Source organism: Xiphophorus couchianus, chromosome 20, assembly GCF_001444195.1.
Source record: "Xiphophorus couchianus chromosome 20, X_couchianus-1.0, whole genome shotgun sequence".
NCBI lineage: Eukaryota > Metazoa > Chordata > Actinopteri > Cyprinodontiformes > Poeciliidae > Xiphophorus > Xiphophorus couchianus.
This window is the reverse complement of record NC_040247.1, coordinates 2,444,299-2,466,833: the sequence shown is the minus strand read 5'-3', so window position 1 is coordinate 2,466,833 and position 22,535 is coordinate 2,444,299. Positions and strand designations below refer to the sequence as shown.

General features: G+C 37.2%; 1 protein-coding gene across 1 annotated transcript; it reads left to right on the top strand.

Annotated features, from left to right (window-relative positions):
- The first annotated feature begins 3,925 nt into the window (after positions 1–3,925).
- Positions 3,926–21,020, top strand: LOC114136209 (protein-glutamine gamma-glutamyltransferase E-like). The gene is made up of 15 exons (XM_028004061.1): positions 3,926–4,049; positions 12,133–12,303; positions 13,382–13,636; positions 14,356–14,474; positions 14,798–14,926; positions 15,323–15,500; positions 16,156–16,291; positions 16,411–16,520; positions 16,669–16,784; positions 16,867–16,993; positions 18,406–18,581; positions 18,673–18,847; positions 18,945–19,108; positions 19,627–19,760; positions 19,968–21,020. The coding sequence occupies exons 1-15, from the start codon at positions 4,016–4,018 to the stop codon at positions 20,113–20,115; spliced, it is 2,172 nt and encodes a 723-aa protein (XP_027859862.1). The 5' UTR covers positions 3,926–4,015; the 3' UTR covers positions 20,116–21,020.
- The last annotated feature ends 1,515 nt before the right edge of the window (positions 21,021–22,535 follow it).

Genomic DNA, 22,535 nt, shown 5'->3' with positions numbered 1-22,535 from the left:
TCACTTGTTGATTACAGGTAAAAGAACTGGTGATATTTAGAGCTACACCCACTGCAGACTTTCTCCTACATTTAGTAAAAAATGACAAGATCATTCAAAATGCTCTACAAGGATTTTTACAAAATTAGATTAAATTTACCAGTAAACAGGTAAAACAAAGCATATGAATAGATGGAAACCAATAAAACATGTGACTCCGGAGCTGCATTTACCTCTTCAGACCCTCCATAGTGGCTAAAACCCACAATGAAAACTGAGCAATGTTTAAAAATATAAAGACAAGATAAATGCTAAAGTAATTTTTGCTAATCATTCTCATGTAGTACATGCAAAGTAGCATTAAAAGTGTAAGAAAAGCATAAGTGTCTTTTGGTTTTTCTAAAAATGTTGTTACATTGAAGAAAATATATTGGTTTTCTTCCTTTTTTAATTATAAACAAGAATAGAATCATTCTTTAGTTTAAGACAACAAAATAAATTTTCTTGATTAGATATTGTCAAAATAATAATTCAATTCTTGTAGTTTTTGTTACTCTGAACAAATTTTGTTTCTCTGAACTGAGGGCAAAAATGGCTCTTATAAGGTTTGCTCATCCAGATTTTTCCACAGCTGAACTTTTGTTAAATGTTTGAATTTTGTCCTTGTGTCGTGTATTCAGGCTCAGTTTTTTGTATTCAGGCACGATTTTTTGTATTCAGGCACGATTTTTTGTATTCAGGCTCAGTTTTTTGTATTCAGGCACGATTTTTTGTATTCAGGCACGATTGTTTGAAACTGTTCCTGTCAGTGAAGCTTGTTGGGAGCGTTTGAAAGAGGTCAGAAAACAATGAGAAGGGATAATAGTGTGACAAGTTGTGCTGTTCTAATTTTAGTTGTTTATCTCACTGAAGGGATTTAATGCACTTTTGTAACTGAATCATCTTCATCCATCTTTCCTTTGTCTTCTGTTTCTCCAAATTGGTGTTGAGGAAGTAATTTGTTCCAGAGTAAAAATCAGATAACTTGAGTCACCTCCGAAATGTTACTTTACAATAGCAGGCGTTACCAAATCTATGTGTAAGCCTTAAAATCACACCAATGACAGTCTCTTATAAGACTAGCCAGTTCTAGTCCTTGAGGGTAAAAGTTTTGATTGTTTTAATTTGTTACCTGCTCAGATTTGCATAATTTAATTGAATGTATCATCAGGAAGCTCCTGTAGAAGTCACTGAAAGTCTGAGGAGATAATCCTTTATTTCAATCAGGTATTGTCTTCACAGACATTACAGGAAAATACATAAGTTTTGGATGGATGTCAGCTCAAAGTCCTAACACACACACAATACAAACTATTGTGTGTGTGTGTGTGTGTGTCCTTAAGGACCGTTTGTCCAACAAATACTACTTTGTGACGACCAACTGCTCCCAGACTAGATGCTGTTTTTGGGTTGAAGGTAAAGCTCACAGTTAGAAATAAATGAAAGTGAATGAAAGTCAATGCAAAGTTCCTGTGACGAGAGGAAGGCACACTTTGTGTGTGTGTGTGTGTGTGTGTGTGTGTGCGCGCGCGTTTCTAATACCTTGTGGGGACCATTTTCCTGACACATACTAGGTTGTGGGGACCCACCGCTCCTTGTGGGACCGAAGCCTGGTCCCCACAAGGGGAAACGCTGTTTTTGGGTCAGGGGTCAGATTTAGGACTAAGGTGTGAATTGAGTTTTGGTTGGTTAGGGTTACAGTAAGGTTTAGGCTGTAGAAATGAATGGAAGTTGATGGAAAGTCCCCACAAAGATGGTCACGCAAACATGTGTGTGTGTTTGCCTTAGTTGCCTCTGTGGGACGTTTCCTGGTATGATCACTGTCTTTTTTCATGTGTGAGAATGTGTGCATGTGCGGCTGGTATGATGAAATAATGAAAGTTTGGGGGAAATGCCGCACCTCAGCCGCTCCCACTTAACTGCTTCTTTTTCATAGCTTCTATATGTGGAATCACACCCATTTCTTTTCTGCCTCTTCTCAACTTTACTCTCATCTACATGAGCAAATATCTACATCTATAATTAATGCTCAGAAGATTATGAAACATTTTTATTTAAAAAAAAAAAACTTCTTCTCGGTTGATCTCGTGGACAGGAGCTCTAGTTTTCAGAAAAATTAATCATTGGACTGAAAAGAAACATCAATTATTTAAATTAACTATAATTACACGATAAATGTAATTATTTTTTCTTGAATTCATTAAGATTGCAATAGATTTATATTTAGTCTGTTGGTAGCCACACACTACCAACAGACTGTGAAAGCAAATAGGATGGATTATAATGAGGCAGAATAGGAATGTAAGTACTTACGTCGTGATTGTTCTCAAGATGCCATTCTTTCCCTCTTTGTCCACACCAAGTGCTATAATCAGGACAGTCACTTTTTGACTAATACATTTTTGAGAGAAAACACTCTCAAAATGTGACTCCACCTAATTTCAGCTTCCGTCAACTGTTTGTCAGAAATTAGAGAAAAACAAAACGTGCTCTCACAAAATCTGGCATCGGCTAATGGGTTTGACTCACTGTAAGTGAATTGACACATTTTCTCACCTTAGTCATCACATTTCCCCTTTACATCCAACCAAACACCTCCAGGAAACTTTCCAGTCAGATGTTTGAAGCACTTCTATTTGATTAACTTTTATCTGGAACGATGGATCTCCTCACGCCATCTGGCTGAATGTAGGAACCAGACGGAGAAAATCCATTTCAGCCACGACGTGTTCATTTGATTAGATAAAATAACAAACTTTGTTCATTGGAGAGCTTCTTTTTTTAACTCATAAAGTTCTCCAAAATAACCAGAAGTGGGCCGAAAATTGTACTCAGGTAAGAGTAGCACTACTTCAAGTAAAAGTAAGAAGTAATTAACAATTATTTAATAAAAAATGCATAATCAGGCAGACCAAAATATAAAGTTAAGTGGAAATATTGGTATTTTATGGACGAAAATGACAATAATTCATATAAGTAACAAATTTTTATTCCCCCCCAAATCAGTTTCTTTCAATAAAAATCTTTAAAAACTTTAACAGAAACTTCAGGTGCGTGTCTGGTTTTTGGTTAAAACATTTTTTATGTTTGTTCTTCATTCAGTGGGTAGAAAATCCAGAAATTATACTTCACAGAGCAGTTCTATTTATAATGATTTTAACTGAGTTTAATCACTCTATACAGACAGAACAAAACTCATAAAAATTTCCAGCGTCTTTCCAAAAAATCAGCTGAAAAACAAACTAAACCACTGAAGGACTTCTAGATAACCACTTTTTAAATTTAGCTGAATAATGACCTGAGTATTTATTCCATCTGTTAATCCAAGCTTTTGGCTGTTAGATGGTGGAATCCTAAATTCCCTGTGCAGAATCATAACATCACAATATAATTCACCACATTTTCTAAGACAGCAAAATGAGAAAAAAATTAAACATTATGAAACTTTTGCAGCTGTATGAGCGTTGACTATGCATTAAATAGCATTTCAGTTTTATTTCTGAGTAATTTTAAGTTTAATATATCATAATAAGAGTTGAAAGAACATTTCTATTTGTGTCCTTTGTTTTCCTGGTTGTCATCTTGTCGAGGATTTTATCCGACAAACTGCGGGAACAAAGAAACCAATTTTACCCAGCAAACTAAAAACGCTGTAATAAATCTTTAGAGCTCATTCTTTAATATTTGCTGTTATTGCTTAATGTGTCAACCCCAGTCAGAGTCATGTGAAGGGCACAATCGTACAGAAAAATAGTATTTGGTAACTTAGGGTAGCAGTAAATCTTTAATACAATTGTTATACTTGGAAAAAAGGGATAATTTCCACGGAATGCATGACTGGGTTGCACCATCCATTTCTCAAAGAAATGGCATGTGGCTGGGTGTGACAAGGACTTTAAAAGCAGCGTCTGCAGAGTTATCAGGCAGTGCACGCTTGGTGTCAACCAGACTGCTTTCAGCTCATCATCCCAGGAAGAGAAACGCGACAGGAGCAGCCATGAGTCTCAACAGGCCTGCTGACTACAGCTCAGGTGCAGTAGGAAAACTCCAATATTTGCTTTTCAACCCAGATTAAAAGTATTTATTTAAGTTTATGGCATATAAATATTTTCGTTGGAGATTTTAAAACTGGGAGCCTTTTTGGTTACAGTTCCACCATACAAAGCTGTTTTTGAAAAGCACAATAAATATTCAACATGCTTAAACTTGTCTCAGGTGGACATAATCCTTAAAAATATAAAGAGCACACAGCTACACCCAGACAGAACGGATCAAGATTTAAAAGAAAGATGGCTGCTATTAAGACACTGAAATTGCTTTATGATCTCAGGCTTTAATGTGGGAGTCCTCACAGCATTAAAAGACCATTTCAGTTTCTTAAAGCTTAGATTGGTCAGTTTGTAGTGCGTCAGATTTGGTTGCATGGCAACATTTACAAGAATAACATATTTTCGTTTTTTTTCTCTTTTTCTGCACCAAAATACTCTCCTTGTTAAATCATGGCTGCTAAGACAAGTTTGGTGAATAAATCAGAAATTTTTAAAACAATTTTTTTTTTAGTATGTGTGATCCTGTCCAAGACTATGAAGAAATAATAAAACACCATTTATCTCCATTCTCTTCCTGAAGTTCAACTTTGCGAAATTGCAAAGAAAAAAAACAAATGTTTTTGCATTTTTATCAAAAAAGTGGTGATGTAACAAAACTGACTATGCAATTTCCCATCCTTGGTTTTTTCTACACCTTTTATTTTGTTGCTTATATATTCTGTATCTTGATTTTGGCTCATGAGAAAAGTGAAATTTTGCTTTTTTGTGATATTTAGCTATTTTTAATAATCAAACAAATGATTGTTTGATGATTGCGACGATAACAATAACTCAAGTTTACAAAATCCATCCAGATTTCTTTATTAATATAAAAAAGCAAAGTTCCCCTGGGGCAGCTTAGCAGAAACACAGATTTCATCTAAAAAATCCAAAATACTTCAGATTTTACATGAAGTCACTGGATTTAAAAAAACAATGAACTTTAAAATTATAGATGATTATAAGTAGGAGAAGCAGAAGTATTGCAGAGCAGACCAAGCAGAGGACATGATGATTATCTTTGCAGAGGTTTATAGTTAAGCATGGCGCCTATTAGACTGAGAGGAGTCTGAATGTGAACAATTGTTATTTATTTGTTCTTCTTCACTTCAGTAACTCTGAATGTGTGTCTTTCTTTAATTGCATGAGCTTTACGGATGAATGTGGAGCAGCTTTCAGGCAGACAGGTGTTTCTGCCTCTCACATGTACAGCTGCCAAGAACAACAGAACACACCTTGGAAGTGTAACATTAAACTTCCAGGCAACTTTGTCAGAATAAAACCGCAACTTAGTGGCTTTTACAAAAATTAATTTTTCTGTTGTAATTCAAATTCGATACAGTGTTGATTTGCAGAATATAAAAACAGATTGTGAAACATTAATCCAACAAGTGATTCACCTGCTAATGGAATAACCTGGAGCTGTTTCTAATGGTCGTTGGACAGATTTTATTAATCTATAAATGGATAAATATTTTTATTACTCTATCTCTCAGCTGTGATTATTTGGGATTAAAGAGAATAATTTTATCCAGAGTTACTGAGCAGTTCAAACAGTGAACCTGCTGCCGTGTTCAGTGTCTCAGTGTCTGGTGAAGGTCAAACAAAGGAAAAGCCGAAATGTGAACGGCGATGTGGCACGATGAAGATACGATAAAGATTTATTTAAACTTGACATGAACATGAGTGTTCGCCAAACTACAGACGTAAAAACACACAAATCCTGCACCAGACAAAAGCATTGAACTTAAATACACTGTGAGACAGGTGAGGGGGAAACTAATCAGGTGCCAGGTGAAAAACATGAGCTGGATTAACAGGATGGACTACAGTAATAAATTCAAACGAGAAATTAAACCAGACATCTAGAAGAGCCGTGTCAAATTTATTTTCGTTTTGGGCCAAATCAAGATCAGGAATGTTCTTAAAGTATTGATAAAACCCATTAACAAACTGTTAAAATATTAATAAATAGCTGTCTCTGCTTTTTGTAAGCACTTCATAAAATGAAACATCTTTTCACATTATTCAGTCACTCCAGGATGTCATGATTGATTTAGTGATTTTCTTTTTTTTGCAAATGAAATCACTACTTTTGTGGCGCTAATTTATAAATATTTTTAAGGAATTTTACAATTTTTACATTTATGTATTAAATTAATTGTGAGTTTATTAACATCACATCAATCACAGACTAACTAATAACCTGACATCAAATAAGGCTCAGGCATCGGTGTCGTAAAAGTACAAAATACTGCCCCCTACAGGTGGGAGTTCAAATTTACAATAGACTTAGGGTTATGCATTAGCGGGGAGAAATGTGGGAATCTGTTGATTTTACATGAATTTCCACAGTCACAGAATCACAGGAAATGGATTAATATAATTTAGCATCTGAGCCTTGAGGGCCACACAGAAAGCTACGGCGGGCCATGTTTGGCCCCCGGACCTTGGGTTTGACACATGTGATCTGGAAGGTAACAGACTCTGTTCAACACAAGTGAAAAGAAAACCAAATGAGACCAGGGATGAGAATTAGATAAGACTAACTGAAGCAAAAATCTCATTTAAATTAATCAAATAGAAAATAACACAGAGAAACAAACATGACCAGGACAAATACGAACCCAAACCCACAGATAAACAACCTGAGATGGTGGTTTAGTGAGCTGTGCTTGGTTTTCTCCAAACATTTTGCTGTTAAGGTCCAACATTTCTAATCCAGGCTGTTCTGGAAAAGAAGAATATTTCCCTAAAAGTTCTAACGGACAGCTTAGACGGGCAGATTTTGGAGAAAGTTTTTAACATATTTTCATAATTTTCATATTTTCCTGTCCTGCCATCAACTTGAAATCTCCAAAGATTTTTTTTTTTCTTACACAACCTGACCACACGGTGAACTTGTCATTATTTAAACTGCTTGTAAAATAATCTTTGCCAGATAATTAGAGAGAAGCTGTTTCTTTTCTGGGCTGTAGACATTTCCTCTGAGCATCATGTTAACACACGCCTGGATGTTTACGCTCCTGAAGAGATTCTTACCTGCGTTTACTGAGGGAATCTGTTTTACAACATCCAGCAGCTGCAACAGTTTTTGAATGTTTATTTGGTTGCATTTTAGCCAGGATTTTCTAACTAAATAAAAACATTTAGTTCTCCAGAGAATCGTAACCTGTGTAGGTGTTGCTCTTTTTAAAAAAGCCAGAAAAAGTAAATGAATTAGAAGGATTAGAATCAGAATTCACAACCTTAATACAGTCATTTAATATGCTTACCTGTAGCTCACTTTCGTTACACACTCATTCATAGTTGCACAATATTATTATTACAATTATTGATTCATTTAACCCAAACTTTCTCTTTGTTGTTCTTTTCTGGGGCAAAATCCACATTCAGATGTTGCTCAATCTGTTTTGTGGTTGGATTTATTTACTCACAGTTCCTTATCCAACTTTCTTTGCATGAGGTTTGTGGATTTCTGCAATGTTTGCAAAACTCTTGAGGGTGTTGCTGCAGAGGTTAAGGAAAGGGTGTTCTTCATTGTACTCTCCTGTTTTGGCATGCCCCGTTTACACACAGGCTGGGATGAGTAAATTAAGCAACCAACACACCCAGTTTCTGCTGTCAAAGTATGTCAGCAGACTTTTGACAGATAGTTTGTAGCAAAGTTCAACACTCACCACTCCCCGTCTGCATCCAGCTGCCCTGAACAGGACGGATTGGTTTACAGAACAATCTGGCTTAGAACCACAAGAAGCACTTTGACCTTGTTAATTACTCAATGGCATTAACTACATATTGATGATTACATAACTTACATAACTACATAAATTATAACACTGTAAAAAATAATTTAAGACATCACAAAAGAAGTAAATATAAAAGTAAACTCTGGTTTATTTGTAGCACATTTCAGCAACAAGGCAGTTCAAAGTGCTTTGCAACATAAAAACATAATACAGTAACCAACAATGAAACAAGCAATAAACATAATATAATGTCAAGTGCCATCATCAAAATCATCAACATGCATCAAATATGTTGGTCAATGTTTACTTTATTATGGTTCAAAAGCATCTTAAAGGGCCAGAATACATTAATTAAACTGTTCAAACATCATTAACTAGCTGTTTCTCCAGGATTTTGTGACTGCTTTACTGTTTTATTGGTATCAAAATTGCACATTTTGTGATGCCAATTTTGAAATATTTGTAAGGAATTTTTTTTTACAATATTTGCGCTCATGTATGAAGTTAAATGAGATTTTTTATTACTCGCCGTATCAATCATGGACTATAACTTGACATCAAGTAAGGCTGATTCAGCAGTCGCTTAAACTCAATGTTTTCGATCAGTTTTCAGAAAATTTGCAGCAAAATCAGAAAAAATGTGCAGATTTGTTAATTTTGTGTGAATTTTGCAGATCTGTGAAAAACCGGAGGACCAGATTTGGCCCCCAAGCCTTGAGTTTGACACTTGTGGTCTAGATTTAAAGGAGCTCAGTGTTTCAGCTGTTTTGGAGTTTTCTAGAAGTTTGTTCCTACGGTGGCCCTAAGGTGCAAATCACTTCACAATTGATTTGCACAATTACAAATTACGAAAGCACCTCAACATTAATGAAAGGAAAGGGTTTGTCCCAGGTGGAGACCTGAGAGATCGCTGATGCTTTGACGGACGACAGTGCTTTTTAGCCGTTTGTAGAACTGATGATGTAGAACTTTGTGATATAGAACTTTGTGATATAGAACTGGGTGATGAAGAACTGGTGATGTAGAACTGGGTGATGTAGAACTGGTGATGTAGAACTTTGTGATATAGAACTGGGTGATGTAGAACTGGTGATGTAGAACTGGTGATGTAGAACTGGTGATATAGAACTTTGTGATATAGAACTGGGTGATGTAGAACTGGATGATGTAGAACTGGTGATGTAGAACTGGTGATATAGAACTTTGTGATATAGAACTGGTGATGTAGAACTGGTGATGTAGAACTGGTGATATAGAACTTTGTGATATAGAACTGGGTGATGTAGAACTGGATGATGTAGAACTGGTGATGTAGAACTGGTGATATAGAACTTTGTGATATAGAACTGGTGATGTAGAACAGGTGATGTAGAACTGGTGATGTAGAACTGGTGATGTAGAACTTTGTGATATAGAACTGGTGGTGTAGAACTGGTGATGTAGAACTTTGTGATATAGAACTTTGTGATATAGAACTGGGTGATGAAGAACTGGTGATGTAGAACTTTGTGATGTAGAACTGGGTGATGTAGAACTGGTGATGTAGAACTTTGTGATATAGAACTTTGTGATATAGAACTGGGTGATGAAGAACTGGTGATGTAGAACTTTGTGATGTAGAACTGGGTGATGTAGAACTGGTGATGTAGAACTTTGTGATATAGAACTTTGTGATATAGAACTGGGTGATGTAGAACTGGGTGATGTAGAACTGGTGATGTAGAACTGGTGATGTAGAACTGGTGATATAGAACTTTGTGATATAGAACTGGGTGATGTAGAACTGGATGATGTAGAACTGGTGATGTAGAACTGGTGATATAGAACTTTGTGATATAGAACTGGTGATGTAGAACAGGTGATGTAGAACTGGTGATGTAGAACTGGTGATGTAGAACTTTGTGATATAGAACTGGTGGTGTAGAACTGGTGATGTAGAACTGGTGATGTAGAACTGGTGATGTAGAACTTTGTGATATAGAACTTTGTGATATAGAACTGGGTGATGAAGAACTGGTGATGTAGAACTTTGTGATGTAGAACTGGGTGATGTAGAACTGGTGATGTAGAACTGGTGATGTAGAACTGGGTGATGTAGAACTGGTGATGTAGAACTTTGTGATATAGAACTTTGTGATATAGAACTGGGTGATGAAGAACTGGTGATGTAGAACTTTGTGATGTAGAACTGGGTGATGTAGAACTGGTGATGTAGAACTGGGTGATGTAGAACTGGTGATGTAGAACTTTGTGATATAGAACTTTGTGATATAGAACTGGGTGATGTAGAACTGGGTGATGTAGAACTGGTGATGTAGAACTGTTGATGTAGAACTGGTGATATAGAACTTTGTGATATAGAACTGGGTGATGTAGAACTGGATGATGTAGAACTGGTGATGTAGAACTGGTGATATAGAACTTTGTGATATAGAACTGGGTGATGTAGAACTGGATGATGTAGAACTGGTGATGTAGAACAGGTGATGTAGAACTGGTGATGTAGAACTGGTGATGTAGAACTTTGTGATATAGAACTGGTGGTGTAGAACTGGTGATGTAGAACTGGGTGATGTAGAACTTTGTGATATAGAACTTTGTGATGTAGAACTGGTGATGTAGAACTGGGTGGTGTAGAACTGGTGATGTAGAACTGGGTGGTGTAGAACTGGTGATGTAGAACTGGGTGATGTAGAACTGGTGATGTAGAACTGGGTGGTGTAGAACTGGTGATGTAGAACTGGTGATGTAGAACTGGGTGGTGTAGAACTGGGTGATGTAGAACCGGTGATGTAGAACTGGTGATGTAGAACTGGTGATGTAGAACTGGGTGATGTAGAACTGGTGATGTAGAACTGGTGATGTAGAACTGGGTGATGTAGAACTTTGTGATGTAGTACTTTGTGATGTAGTATTTTGTGATATAGAACTTTGTGATGTAGAACTGGGTGATGTAGAACTGGGTGATGTAGAACTGGTGATATAGAACTTTGTGATATAGAACTGGGTGATGTAGAACTGGATGATGTAGAACTGGTGATGTAGAACAGGTGATGTAGAACTGGTGATGTAGAACTGGTGATGTAGAACTTTGTGATATAGAACTGGTGGTGTAGAACTGGTGATGTAGAACTGGGTGATGTAGAACTTTGTGATATAGAACTTTGTGATGTAGAACTGGTGATGTAGAACTGGGTGGTGTAGAACTGGTGATGTAGAACTGGGTGGTGTAGAACTGGTGATGTAGAACTGGGTGATGTAGAACTGGTGATGTAGAACTGGGTGGTGTAGAACTGGTGATGTAGAACTGGTGATGTAGAACTGGGTGGTGTAGAACTGGGTGATGTAGAACCGGTGATGTAGAACTGGTGATGTAGAACTGGTGATGTAGAACTGGGTGATGTAGAACTGGGTGATGTAGAACTTTGTGATGTAGTACTTTGTGATGTAGTACTTTGTGATATAGAACTTTGTGATGTAGAACTGGGTGATGTAGAACTGGGTGATGTAGAACTGGTGATGTAGAACTGGGTGATGTAGAACTGGGTGATATAGAACTGGTGATATAGAACTGGGTGATATAGAACTGGTGATATAGAACTGGGTGATGTAGAACTGGTGATGTAGAACTGGTGATGTAGAACTGGTGATGTAGAACTGGTGATGTAGAACTGGTGATGTAGAACTTTGTGATATAGAACTGGGTGATGTAGAACTGGGTGATGTAGAACTTTGTGATGTAGTACTTTGTGATGTAGTACTTTGTGATATAGAACTTTGTGATGTAGAACTGGGTGATGTAGAACTGGGTGATGTAGAACTGGGTGATGTAGAACTGGTGATGTAGAACTGGGTGATGTAGAACTGGTGATGTAGAACTGGGTGATATAGAACTGGTGATATAGAACTGGGTGATGTAGAACTGGTGATGTAGAACTGGGTGATGTAGAACTGGTGATGTAGAACTGGTGATGTAGAACTTTGTGATGTAGAACTTTGTGATATAGAACTTTGTGATGTAGAACTGGTGATGTAGAACTGGTGATGTAGAACTGGGTGGTGCTCTATCTTCCTGGTTTTAGTCAGAATGTGACTAAAGATAAACGTCTGGATGAGTTTCTTTATGTCTTGCTGAGACATTAATCCTCTAATCCTGGAAATGACAGAAGGCCGACTATGTAACTGTCTCTATGTTGCTCTGAATGTTTAAATCTAGTTCTGTCTGATTAATGTTACGATTCTTATTTATTTTTGTCTGTCCGCTCTTGTTTTTGTAGTTTTTAGATCAGTGGACCTCCACAGTAACACCAACAACAATGAGCATCACACCAGTGAGATCTCGGTGACTGAGCTGATCGTCAGACGAGGCCAAGCCTTCAAACTCACCCTCAAACTGACTCAACCGTTCAACCTCGGCTTTGATCAGCTCATCATGACTGTGGGGACGGGTTGGTGTCTTTAAATTAATTATTGGTATCTAGGCTTGTTGCAATAAGTAATGAATCAATTAATCACATGATAGATTAAAAGAAGCTCAATAATTTCCATTTGCATGATTTATTGTTTTTCTCTTTCTACCAAAAACTGGATGTTTTGTTTACAGACATCATAATTCATTTTATTTGTTGTCTCTGTTCTTTTGTTTATCTATTTTTGATATTTAAAATGTCTTTCAGTTCCATCCAAACATCAGTTAAACCTTTTAGTTTTAGCCATACAAGCCTTTTAGTGCCTTTGCGTTGATATTTATCCATGTTAGTTTATCTAAAAAAATGTCAATAAAACATGTTGAAGTTTGTGACAAAATGTGAGAGAATGTCAAAGACATAAAACTTTCTATTGATCATTAATGTTGCAGGAATGTGTAATTAATTTAAAGCTAAATATTTTTATAGATATTTGTTAAAATTGTGACAGTATGGCATGAGACACATAATCTGCAAGAAAATCCATCTCCTCTGCCTTCTCCCAGTGTTCCCAGTGCTAACTGGAAACAACCAGTCAGAACCAGGAGGAAGGTTTTAGCGCTGTCAATCATAATCTGCCATGGCGCTGCTCTGCCTCTTCCTCTTGCTCCCTGCTACTACAACTTTTCCTGTCAGCAAGCTTCAGTTTGAATGCTAGGCTAGTTAGCATAGCCACAGATGATGACGGATAAACAGCTTTCCTGTAATGGTAAGTTGTTTCTCCACTTTTAGCACATTTAGCAGCGAGTACATGAGCTTGATTGACAGAATTAAGACCCGCCTTCCGGCTCTGATTGGTTGTTTTTGGTCAAACTTTTCACAGATTATCTTTTTCATCGTAGCAAACTGCCACAACATGGAGACAGTTTAACAAATATGTAAAAAACTTTTTTTTTTCATTAAAGTTACATCCTGCCCTTTTAATAGAAATTTTTATTTGTATGGGGCCTATAAATTCATCTATGTTTTATAAAGTTTCATATATTTATTGTAAAAAACTGAACTGATACACACATACAGAGAATTGTTGCCTTACTCCTTCAGTTGTGTCTGTTTGCAGGAAATGATCCATCGGAGGATCTGGGGACGAAGTCTCGCTTCGGCGTCCCGGGCCGGTCGCTGCATTCAGCTTCAGCCAAGGCGGTGTGGAAGGCAGAGGTTCAACGGACCTCTTCTCCTGAGACCGGAGTCTTGGTTCTGATCATCTCACCGCCAGCTGACGCTCCCATCGGCGAATACACTCTATCTGCCAGCCTCAAGAACAAGGAAAAGATTTTGGCAAACTTTTCTGTCCTCTTCAACCCGTGGAGTTCTGGTGAGTTTGTGGGTTATTTGTCTTTTCATTTCTTTCTGTTTGTTTTTGAGTGTGAGTGGATGTAGTGAGCTTTCCAGAAGTTTCTAAATTAACTCTAGTTCAGTGTTCCTCAGACTTTTTCAGGCCACTTAACCCATTTAACACACACTCACCTGAGAAGATAAACAATTATCAAAAAAATTCTGATTTTATTTTGGTTTAATTTAAGTATTGAATGTGTTTCAATAGACAAAAGAAACCATTTTGACCCAAAAATTACTGTTTAAATTTGTTTGTACCTTAATTAATGGCATATTTAATCATCATAATTAAAAATTGATGATGAAATTTTTAATTTAAAATTTTTTTTTTAATTCTATTTTGTAGAAAATATAAAAGCAATATTGCATAACACTTAAAAAGCATTTATTGCATTATTTATTGCATTACATATATATATATATATACTGTATATACTGTATATATATACAGTATATATACTGTATATATGGACAGTAAATTATTATCTTTTCAATATTTAGACCTGGTCCAGATATGAAACAATTTCAACGTAGATCTAAATATCATCCATAAGAATTTCTCCCTGATTTTCCAAGTTGACTTGCTTGCTATTCATAAGTACTCTATATAACCCCTCTAAAAGCTGATCCCTTCTAACAGTTTTTTGTGTTTTCTTGAGCTGATTGACCAGTTTCTGTATTATTTGACTGCCTCTGCAGATGACTGGGTGTTTCTGCCCAAGGAGGAGGAGAGGCGGGAGTATGTGCTGAACGAACAGGGCATCATCTACAGAGGAAGCGGAGATTACATCTCTCCAATGTCCTGGGACTTTGGGCAGGTACAAACAAAAACCAAACTCATAAACATAATAAAAACTTAATGGGTTGTTACTGAACTCCTTGAAGATGAGACTAAACTGCCATTATGTTTATTTTTTAAAAGAATGTTTATTGGATTATTGTGTTAAGTTTTCAGGAGCAAATTCTCAATTATATTTTCAGAAAACTTTAGTTCACCTTATTAATGTTAAGGACATGGTTGTGTTTGGATGTTTGAATATAAACTGTTTAGTTTTGACACCTGGTGTTTAGATTTTATCACACAGCCGTGGATAAACGCAGATTAAGAGCAGTAGTTTACCGTTTCTGTCTTTTTGTCCAGTTTGAGGAAGGCATGGTGAAGATCTGCATGATGATGCTCAACCGCAACATCAAAAACTGGCTTAATCCAGCTGATGACGTTTCTGCTCGCTGCAACCCCATCTACGTCAGCCGGGTGGTCAGCGCCATGGTAGGCCACATACCCTTCGTCAGCATGCGGGTTTACGGCTCTCAGTTTGGAGCGCCGTAAATTGCCGACAGCTGACGTAAACTGGTTGTGTGGTGAAAAAAAATAATGTCAGATAAGTTTGAAAGAATAATAAACAGATTAGTGACACAAAAATGAAAGATTTTATATCTCAGCATGCTTTAGTTAGTTTTATAAACACACAGTTAGTTATATCTTTTCCCATTAATTACCGTTTTCATTTATTTCAATTAACAAAAATGTTTTCTCAATTTCATATTTTGTTATTTTGTTAGTTTCAGTTAACCATGAAAGCTTTTTCTTACATTCGGAGCAGAAACCTAAAACTTTGGATTCATGTGCATTGCTGAAGTGAAAGCGTGATTAACTTTCCTTCAGGTCAACAGCTCTGATGACGGCGGCGTTGTGATGGGAAACTGGGGAAATGACTACAGTGGCGGGCTCCCGCCCACCCACTGGAGCGGCAGCTACGCCATCCTGAAGCAGTGGTACAACTCCTACTACCGCTCCGTCAGATACGGGCAGTGCTGGGTGTTCGCCGGCGTCATGTGTTCTGGTAAGCTTCTCCATTCACTGAAAATATTCAATTAAACCTGCAGTATATAATTATAATAAAGAATGTTTTTTAAATATTGTCACCATGTTGTCATGGTTTGTTATGGGACAGATAATCTGTGAAAAGATGGATCTCCTTCACTTCCTGTGAAGGAGACCGCAACATCAAAGGCGGTGAAGAAAAGCACAGCTTCCGGTCAAAAACAACCAATCAGAGCCGGGAGGAGGGGCTTAAAGGTGTCAGTCAACCTCGTGTACTCGCTACTAAATGTGCTGATGGCGTATAAATAACTCCCCATTACAGAAAAACTGTTTTTTCACCACCATGCTAACTCGACAGGCTATGCTAGCTGCAGCATAGTAAAGAGAAATGAAGGGATTGTGATTGACAGCGCTAAGACCCGCCTTCAGGATCTGATTGGTTGTTTCTAGTTAGCATTGGGAGAAGGCAGAGGAGCTCATTTTTCTCAGAGTAGCTGTCTCATACCATAATGCCACAACATGGTGACAGTTTCAACACATATATAAAAGAACCTTTTTTTTTTTTTTAGAAAAGTACATATTGCAGCGTTAATAATCAAAAATAAAGTCACTACAAAGATCAACCAGGTGGAGGAAAAAAAGCATTTTCCTGAATTTTTCATGCGCGGTTTCAGTGATGCGGCTGCTGGGCATTCCCTGCCGTGTCGTCACCAACTTCCAGTCGGCTCATGACACCAACAAGAATCTGACCATCGACAACTACTTTAATTATAACGGAGCGATGGAGAGGGAATCCACAGACAGTATCTGGTGAGAGGCTCAGTATTTACTGCTCTAAAGACGCACAGAGTCTGAAAACCTCTCAATGTCTGTTGGTTTTTATTTTAGCAGGTTTGTTGGGAGTCTGAATATTGTGCTCTCTTTTTAAGGAACTTCCACGTCTGGGTTGAGGGGTGGATGAGACGACCAGACCTGGCAAAAGATGGGAAATATGATGGCTGGCAGGTTGTGGATCCAACACCACAGGAAAGGAGTGAAGGTACGGAAAGCCTTCCCTACACTGCAAAACAAAACATTCTGCAAACATGACTTAATTCTCATCAACTTGTTGTTTGTACTCATCTTAAACAAGTGGGGTGAACGTTTGAATAAAATAACTTGATAATTTGTTGCCTGTTTGTCTGCAGGTCTGTTCTGCTGCGGCCCGGCCTCAGTGACCGCCATCCGGAACGGAGAAATCAATCTTAAATACGACATCCCGTTTGTCTTCGCCGAGGTCAACGCTGACTCCGTTTCCTGGCTGGTCAGTACAGAGTAAACTCTGAACCATACCATTAATAAAAGAAAAGCTTGATGCTTATGATGGGTTTTGATGGCCTTGCCAGGTGAGAAATGATGGATCCAGGACAAAAATCTTTTCTGACACAAAGACAGTTGGACAGTACATCTCCACCAAGGCGGTTGGCTCGTACAAGAGGACGGACATCACAGACACCTACAAGTACAGAGAAGGTGGGCACACCTGCATGGACAGCAGGGGGCTTCTGGAGAAACCTTAAACACACACACATATATATATATATATATATATATATATATATATATATATGGGCGTAGGTTTGGGTATGGACGGTCGTGACATGTCATGACCAATATTCAAGGGATATAAAATAGTCCCAACCAATTTTTGCCATATTAATTAAAAAAAAAATGTATTTTTTAACAAAAACAAAATAAATAAACGAAAATCTACACTGATTAGTTTAATAAGCTTGGAAGCTTGGTCCACGGTGCTGACAGTGAACGCGTCTCCTTCTGAGTTTGACATTTATTATGAGTCTCCATGTCGCCACCAAAAAAGAAAAGGACGACAGACATTAGAAGTTATTTCACTACCTCGGCTGTAAGTACAGTGAGGGGACCCATAAGTTAGATATCTATCACGCAACGCATTTGTTGTAAAGTCTGGTGTTTAGTAAGGTCAGCACTGAATGTGAGGTAGAATAGGTCTGTTAATTATGTAATACTTTTTCACATAGGATGCTCAGACAGCAGAGCAAGGGGCAGAGCAGGACGATGGAGAGGTGGCTGGAGCTTCAGGGCTCAGGTCAGGTGTTAGTTATACTGTGAAATTATCTCAGTAAATATGGCATTTGAAGTGTTAGTCTTAAATTAAGTTAAGCTAGTGTGAATACAAACCAGGTTACGCTGCTGAATTTTGAAAAGGAAAAAGTAAAGTGTTCTTGAACTGATCTGCTGATCATACATCAAGTTATGGTTATGGTTGGGGGGAGGGGTTATTAAGCCAATGTGGTGCCCCCCCCCCACTGGTCATAAATGGTCGGTGCGCGCGGGGCGGTGGGGGGAGGGGGGGGGTCAGTAAGTTGTAAGGTCCCACCAAAACTTAGACCAAACCTACGCCCTTGCATATATATATATATATATATATATATATATATATATATATATATATATATATATATATATATATATATATATATATATATATATATATGCGCTAAGCGCTAAGCCTGGTGGGAGAGGCGCTACGGCAGCCCACCAGTTGCTCCACCATGTTTTTGTTTTGTAAAAAAATATTAAAAGTTGACAGGAAATTTTGTAAATAAAATATCACCAACAAAACTTAAATAAAGGGAAGTGTTTCTGTGTATATGTACAATCAAACACCATTATCATTTTGAATAGATAATTGTCTGCTAAAGATTACTTATGTTTTATTAACTTAGTTTAGTCTGTCTTTACTATCCATGCTACTGTATAAAATAATACAAATAAATCAAACAGCACTGGAGGAAACCTGATATTTACAGACTCAGATCAACTGACCATGAAACTGTTAATGCATTGAAATGCTGTGATGAAACTTGTTTATTCACGCAGCTTCTTTGACTGACCCGATACAGGAACTGTGGAGGAAAGAAAGGTCTTTGCATACGCTCTCGACAAAATCGTAAATGGATCAACGATGTTGCGGGATGCTGCCGGTTCTCGTGACACGGTTTCGGGTCCAGCGTCGTCGATGAGCACCGTACCTCCGCCTGATCCTTCACAACCACAACTGCTCATCCGATTTGAAGAGGTAGGCTTCGTCCAGCGTGTTAGACGTCTCTTCTGGTCTACTGTTATGAAGATGAGAGTGAATTTTCACTTTCCTCTGGTTCCCAATGCAGGTCTCCAAGCCGGAGAACGGCAAGGATGTGAACCTGAAGTTGATTCTGAGCAGTGACAGCAGCGCCACCAGAACGTTTTCCGTCAACATCAGCGTCCAGGCAATGAAATACACGGGCCAGCCAGAGGGGAACATCCAGACCGAGGTCACAGAGCAGAAGCTGCTGCCGAGGAAAGGTTGTTCGCTTTTCCTTTTTCTTTGAAAACTTGGATCTGAAATATAAATCTGACAATCATGAACTCACGTTTGCTTGTTTTTTTTGGTTTGTTTTAGATCTAATTGTCCCTATTAAGGTCCCATTCTCAGTCTACCATAAGTACATGATACAACGCCGGACCATGAGCATATCAGCGGTCATCACTGACCTACAGAATAAAGACAACGTGTACTTGGCAACAGACAGAGTTGTGCTCATAAACCCCCCACTCTCCATCACTGTGAGTACAGAAAAAATTTAACTTTTTAAAAGTGAACTCTTCCCCACCTATTAAAAGGGCAGTATCATTTAACTTTCCATCGTGTTTTAATGTTATTCCCTCATCAAAAACAAACCTGGGGTGTTGCATTGATTCTTTTATGCATGTTTGAGAAATCCTTTGATCTCCATGGCAACCAGTCAGCTGTCATAAACGCCTGGTTGGACCTAGCCCCGCCTTCAAGATCCTCCTCTGAGTTCCTTCAGACTAGCCAGCAGCAATTAGTAAACAGCTGAAGATACACTGTTTTTTACAGTGTGGAACTGTGCAGTGACTTTGTTTGAAACTGATCAGATCTGGTTCAAATGCATTTGTCCTTTTTGTCTTTTCACCAGGACTGATAAGTTTGAGGAAAATATATTTTTTGCAATTTATTAATAACTTATTGAGTTATTAATCTATTTTTTAGGTTAAAAAAAGTACATTTTATTGTTTTAGAGTTAGTTTTCTTTAGCTGATTAAGGCTGTTTGTGATGCAGGTGTCTAAGGAAAGCAAGGTGAACCAGGAACTGACTGCTGAAATGGTTTTCATGAATCCTATCGATGAGACCTTGATGGATTGCACTATGAGTCTGTCTGGTAGTGGACTCATGATCGGGGAAGAAATAACCAAGTGAGTATGCATGATGGAACTGCAAAATTATTGCAGGAATGTTATTTATGATGGTTTTTAGGCATGTAAACTGTAATTAAATATAATCTGCTAAACTGAAGGTTTTCTACACTACAATAAAGTCTGAGAGGAAAACAGTAAAAGCAAGTGATGATTAGCTAATATTTGCTCAAACTATTTTTAAAATTGCTTTTGTGCTGCTTGCAGTCTTCCAAATCTGCAGCCAAACTGCAGATTCCGTGTTACAGTCGTCCTCGTTCCCTACAAGAGCGGAGAGCGAAGTCTGCTGGTCAACTTCAGCTGCAGTTCCTTCAGAGACATCAAGTCCAGCTGCATCGTCAACATTAAACCTTGACTTTCTCACATCGTCTTCCCTTTAAGACAAGACGAATTAAATCAAAACAGAAGATGGCTCATATATTTTTGGTTTCACGGTTTTGCATAATCTGGGATATTATATGTTAATTAAAGCATTGCAGAATTTCTTGCTAATCTAGAAATAATTTATTTAAGGATGTTTTGATTTTACTTTGAGTCTTAATGAAAGAATATATAAGAAATAGCACGAACTGTCCTTCTGCTTTCCAAGAACTAAAGAAAGTTTTTCCTGCAGTTTCGTACTTCTGTGTGTGTTGTTTCTCAGGGATTTCTCTTTGTAATATGTATTCCTGATTAATACATTTCCAAAACATAAAATGTCTTCTCTTTGCAAATGCTTAATTGTGCAACTTTTTGTCTAATTAAATAACAAAAACCTAGACTCTAGTTAGGATGTGTAATTTTGTGACATAATAGTGTTTATAATCAAATTAAATTGGAGTCTGCTGTGACTTTTTCATCATGTTCTGTGACTTTTGATTTGTATAATTATTCACACTATTTATTCCTCTTTTTTCTTTAAATTTTTTAAAATTAATACCAATAATTTAATAGTTGCCTACATAATACTCTAATTCATAATAAAAGCATTTTTAATGCCAGTGTGCCTAAATAATATTAATCATTAATATTAATATTAAATTAAATATTAATATTGCAGGCACGAGAGAACGAAATGAAATTTAAAAAATTTAAAAATGCATCATTTCTAATTTTCAGGTTAATACTCAAATAACGCGAGACCTGCTGATTGAACATGAGCCAGGAACGGAGTTTCCCTGAAATAGAAACCGACCAACTGCTGCGCTCCGTCTGATGATGCGTTCACGGCTGTCCACAAAATGGGACACATTAAATAAAGCTTGTAACTCGTGATGGTATGAAAAAGAGAAGAAACAAATTAGAGAATTATGTACCTTTGTTTGAAAAACCTTCCAATTAATAAGTCTTTCAGTTTTCAATTGAGTTTAAACGTTTTGTATGTTTTTTCTTTGATTTGTGAAATCAGAATAAAATGTGCCAATTTCATAGTAAAATTAATTCACCAAAGCCATTTAAAACCAGTTAAAGGTTTTACTATTTGCAGTTGTAAGATCCCAAAAAACAATTGATTATAAATCAGTCAGTATAAATATTTTGTTTTTACTTTCTTAAATAAAATGGTTTTGGTGATTTTATGTTTCCATGTGTTTTTGATTAATGACAAATACTACTATTACTACTACTGCTACTACTGCTACTACTGCTACTATTACTACTACTACTACTACTGCTACTGCTACTACTACTACTACTACTGCTACTACTACTGCTACTATTACTGCTACTACTACTGCTACTATTACTACTATTACTATTACTACTACTGCTACTACTACTGCTACTACTACTACTACTACTGCTACTACTGCTACTATTACTACTGCTACTACTACTACTACTGCTACTATTACTACTACTACTACTACTGCTACTGCTACTACTACTACTACTACTGCTACTACTACTACTACTACTACTACTACTGCTACTGCTACTACTGCTACTATTACTACTGCTACTACTGCTACTACTGCTACTATTACTACTACTACTACTACTGCTACTGCTACTACTACTACTACTACTGCTACTACTACTACTACTACTACTGCTACTGCTACTACTACTACTACTACTGCTACTACTACTGCTACTATTACTGCTACTACTACTGCTACTATTACTACTATTACTATTACTACTACTGCTACTACTACTGCTACTACTACTACTACTGCTACTACTGCTACTATTACTACTACTACTACTGCTACTGCTACTACTACTACTACTACTGCTACTACTACTGCTACTATTACTGCTACTACTATTACTACTACTGCTACTACTACTCCTACTATTACTACTACTACTACTGCTACTACTACTACTACTACTGCTACTACTACTACTGCTACTATTACTACTACTACTACTGCTACTGCTACTACTACTACTGCTACTACTACTGCTACTATTACTGCTACTACTATTACTACTACTGCTACTACTACTGCTACTATTACTACTACTACTATTACTACTTCTGCTACTACTACTGCTACTACTACTACTACTACTGCTACTACTCCTACTATTACTACTACTACTACTGTTACTACTACTACTACTACTACTGCTGCTACTACTATTACTACTACTACTGCTACTACTGCTACTGCTACTACTACTACTGCTACTGCTACTACTACTACTGCTAATGCTACTGTTACTACTACTACTACTACTACTACTGCTGCTACTACTATTACTACTACTACTACTATTACTGCTACTGCTACTACTACTACTGCTGCTGCTACTACTACTATTACTACTACTACTATTACTACT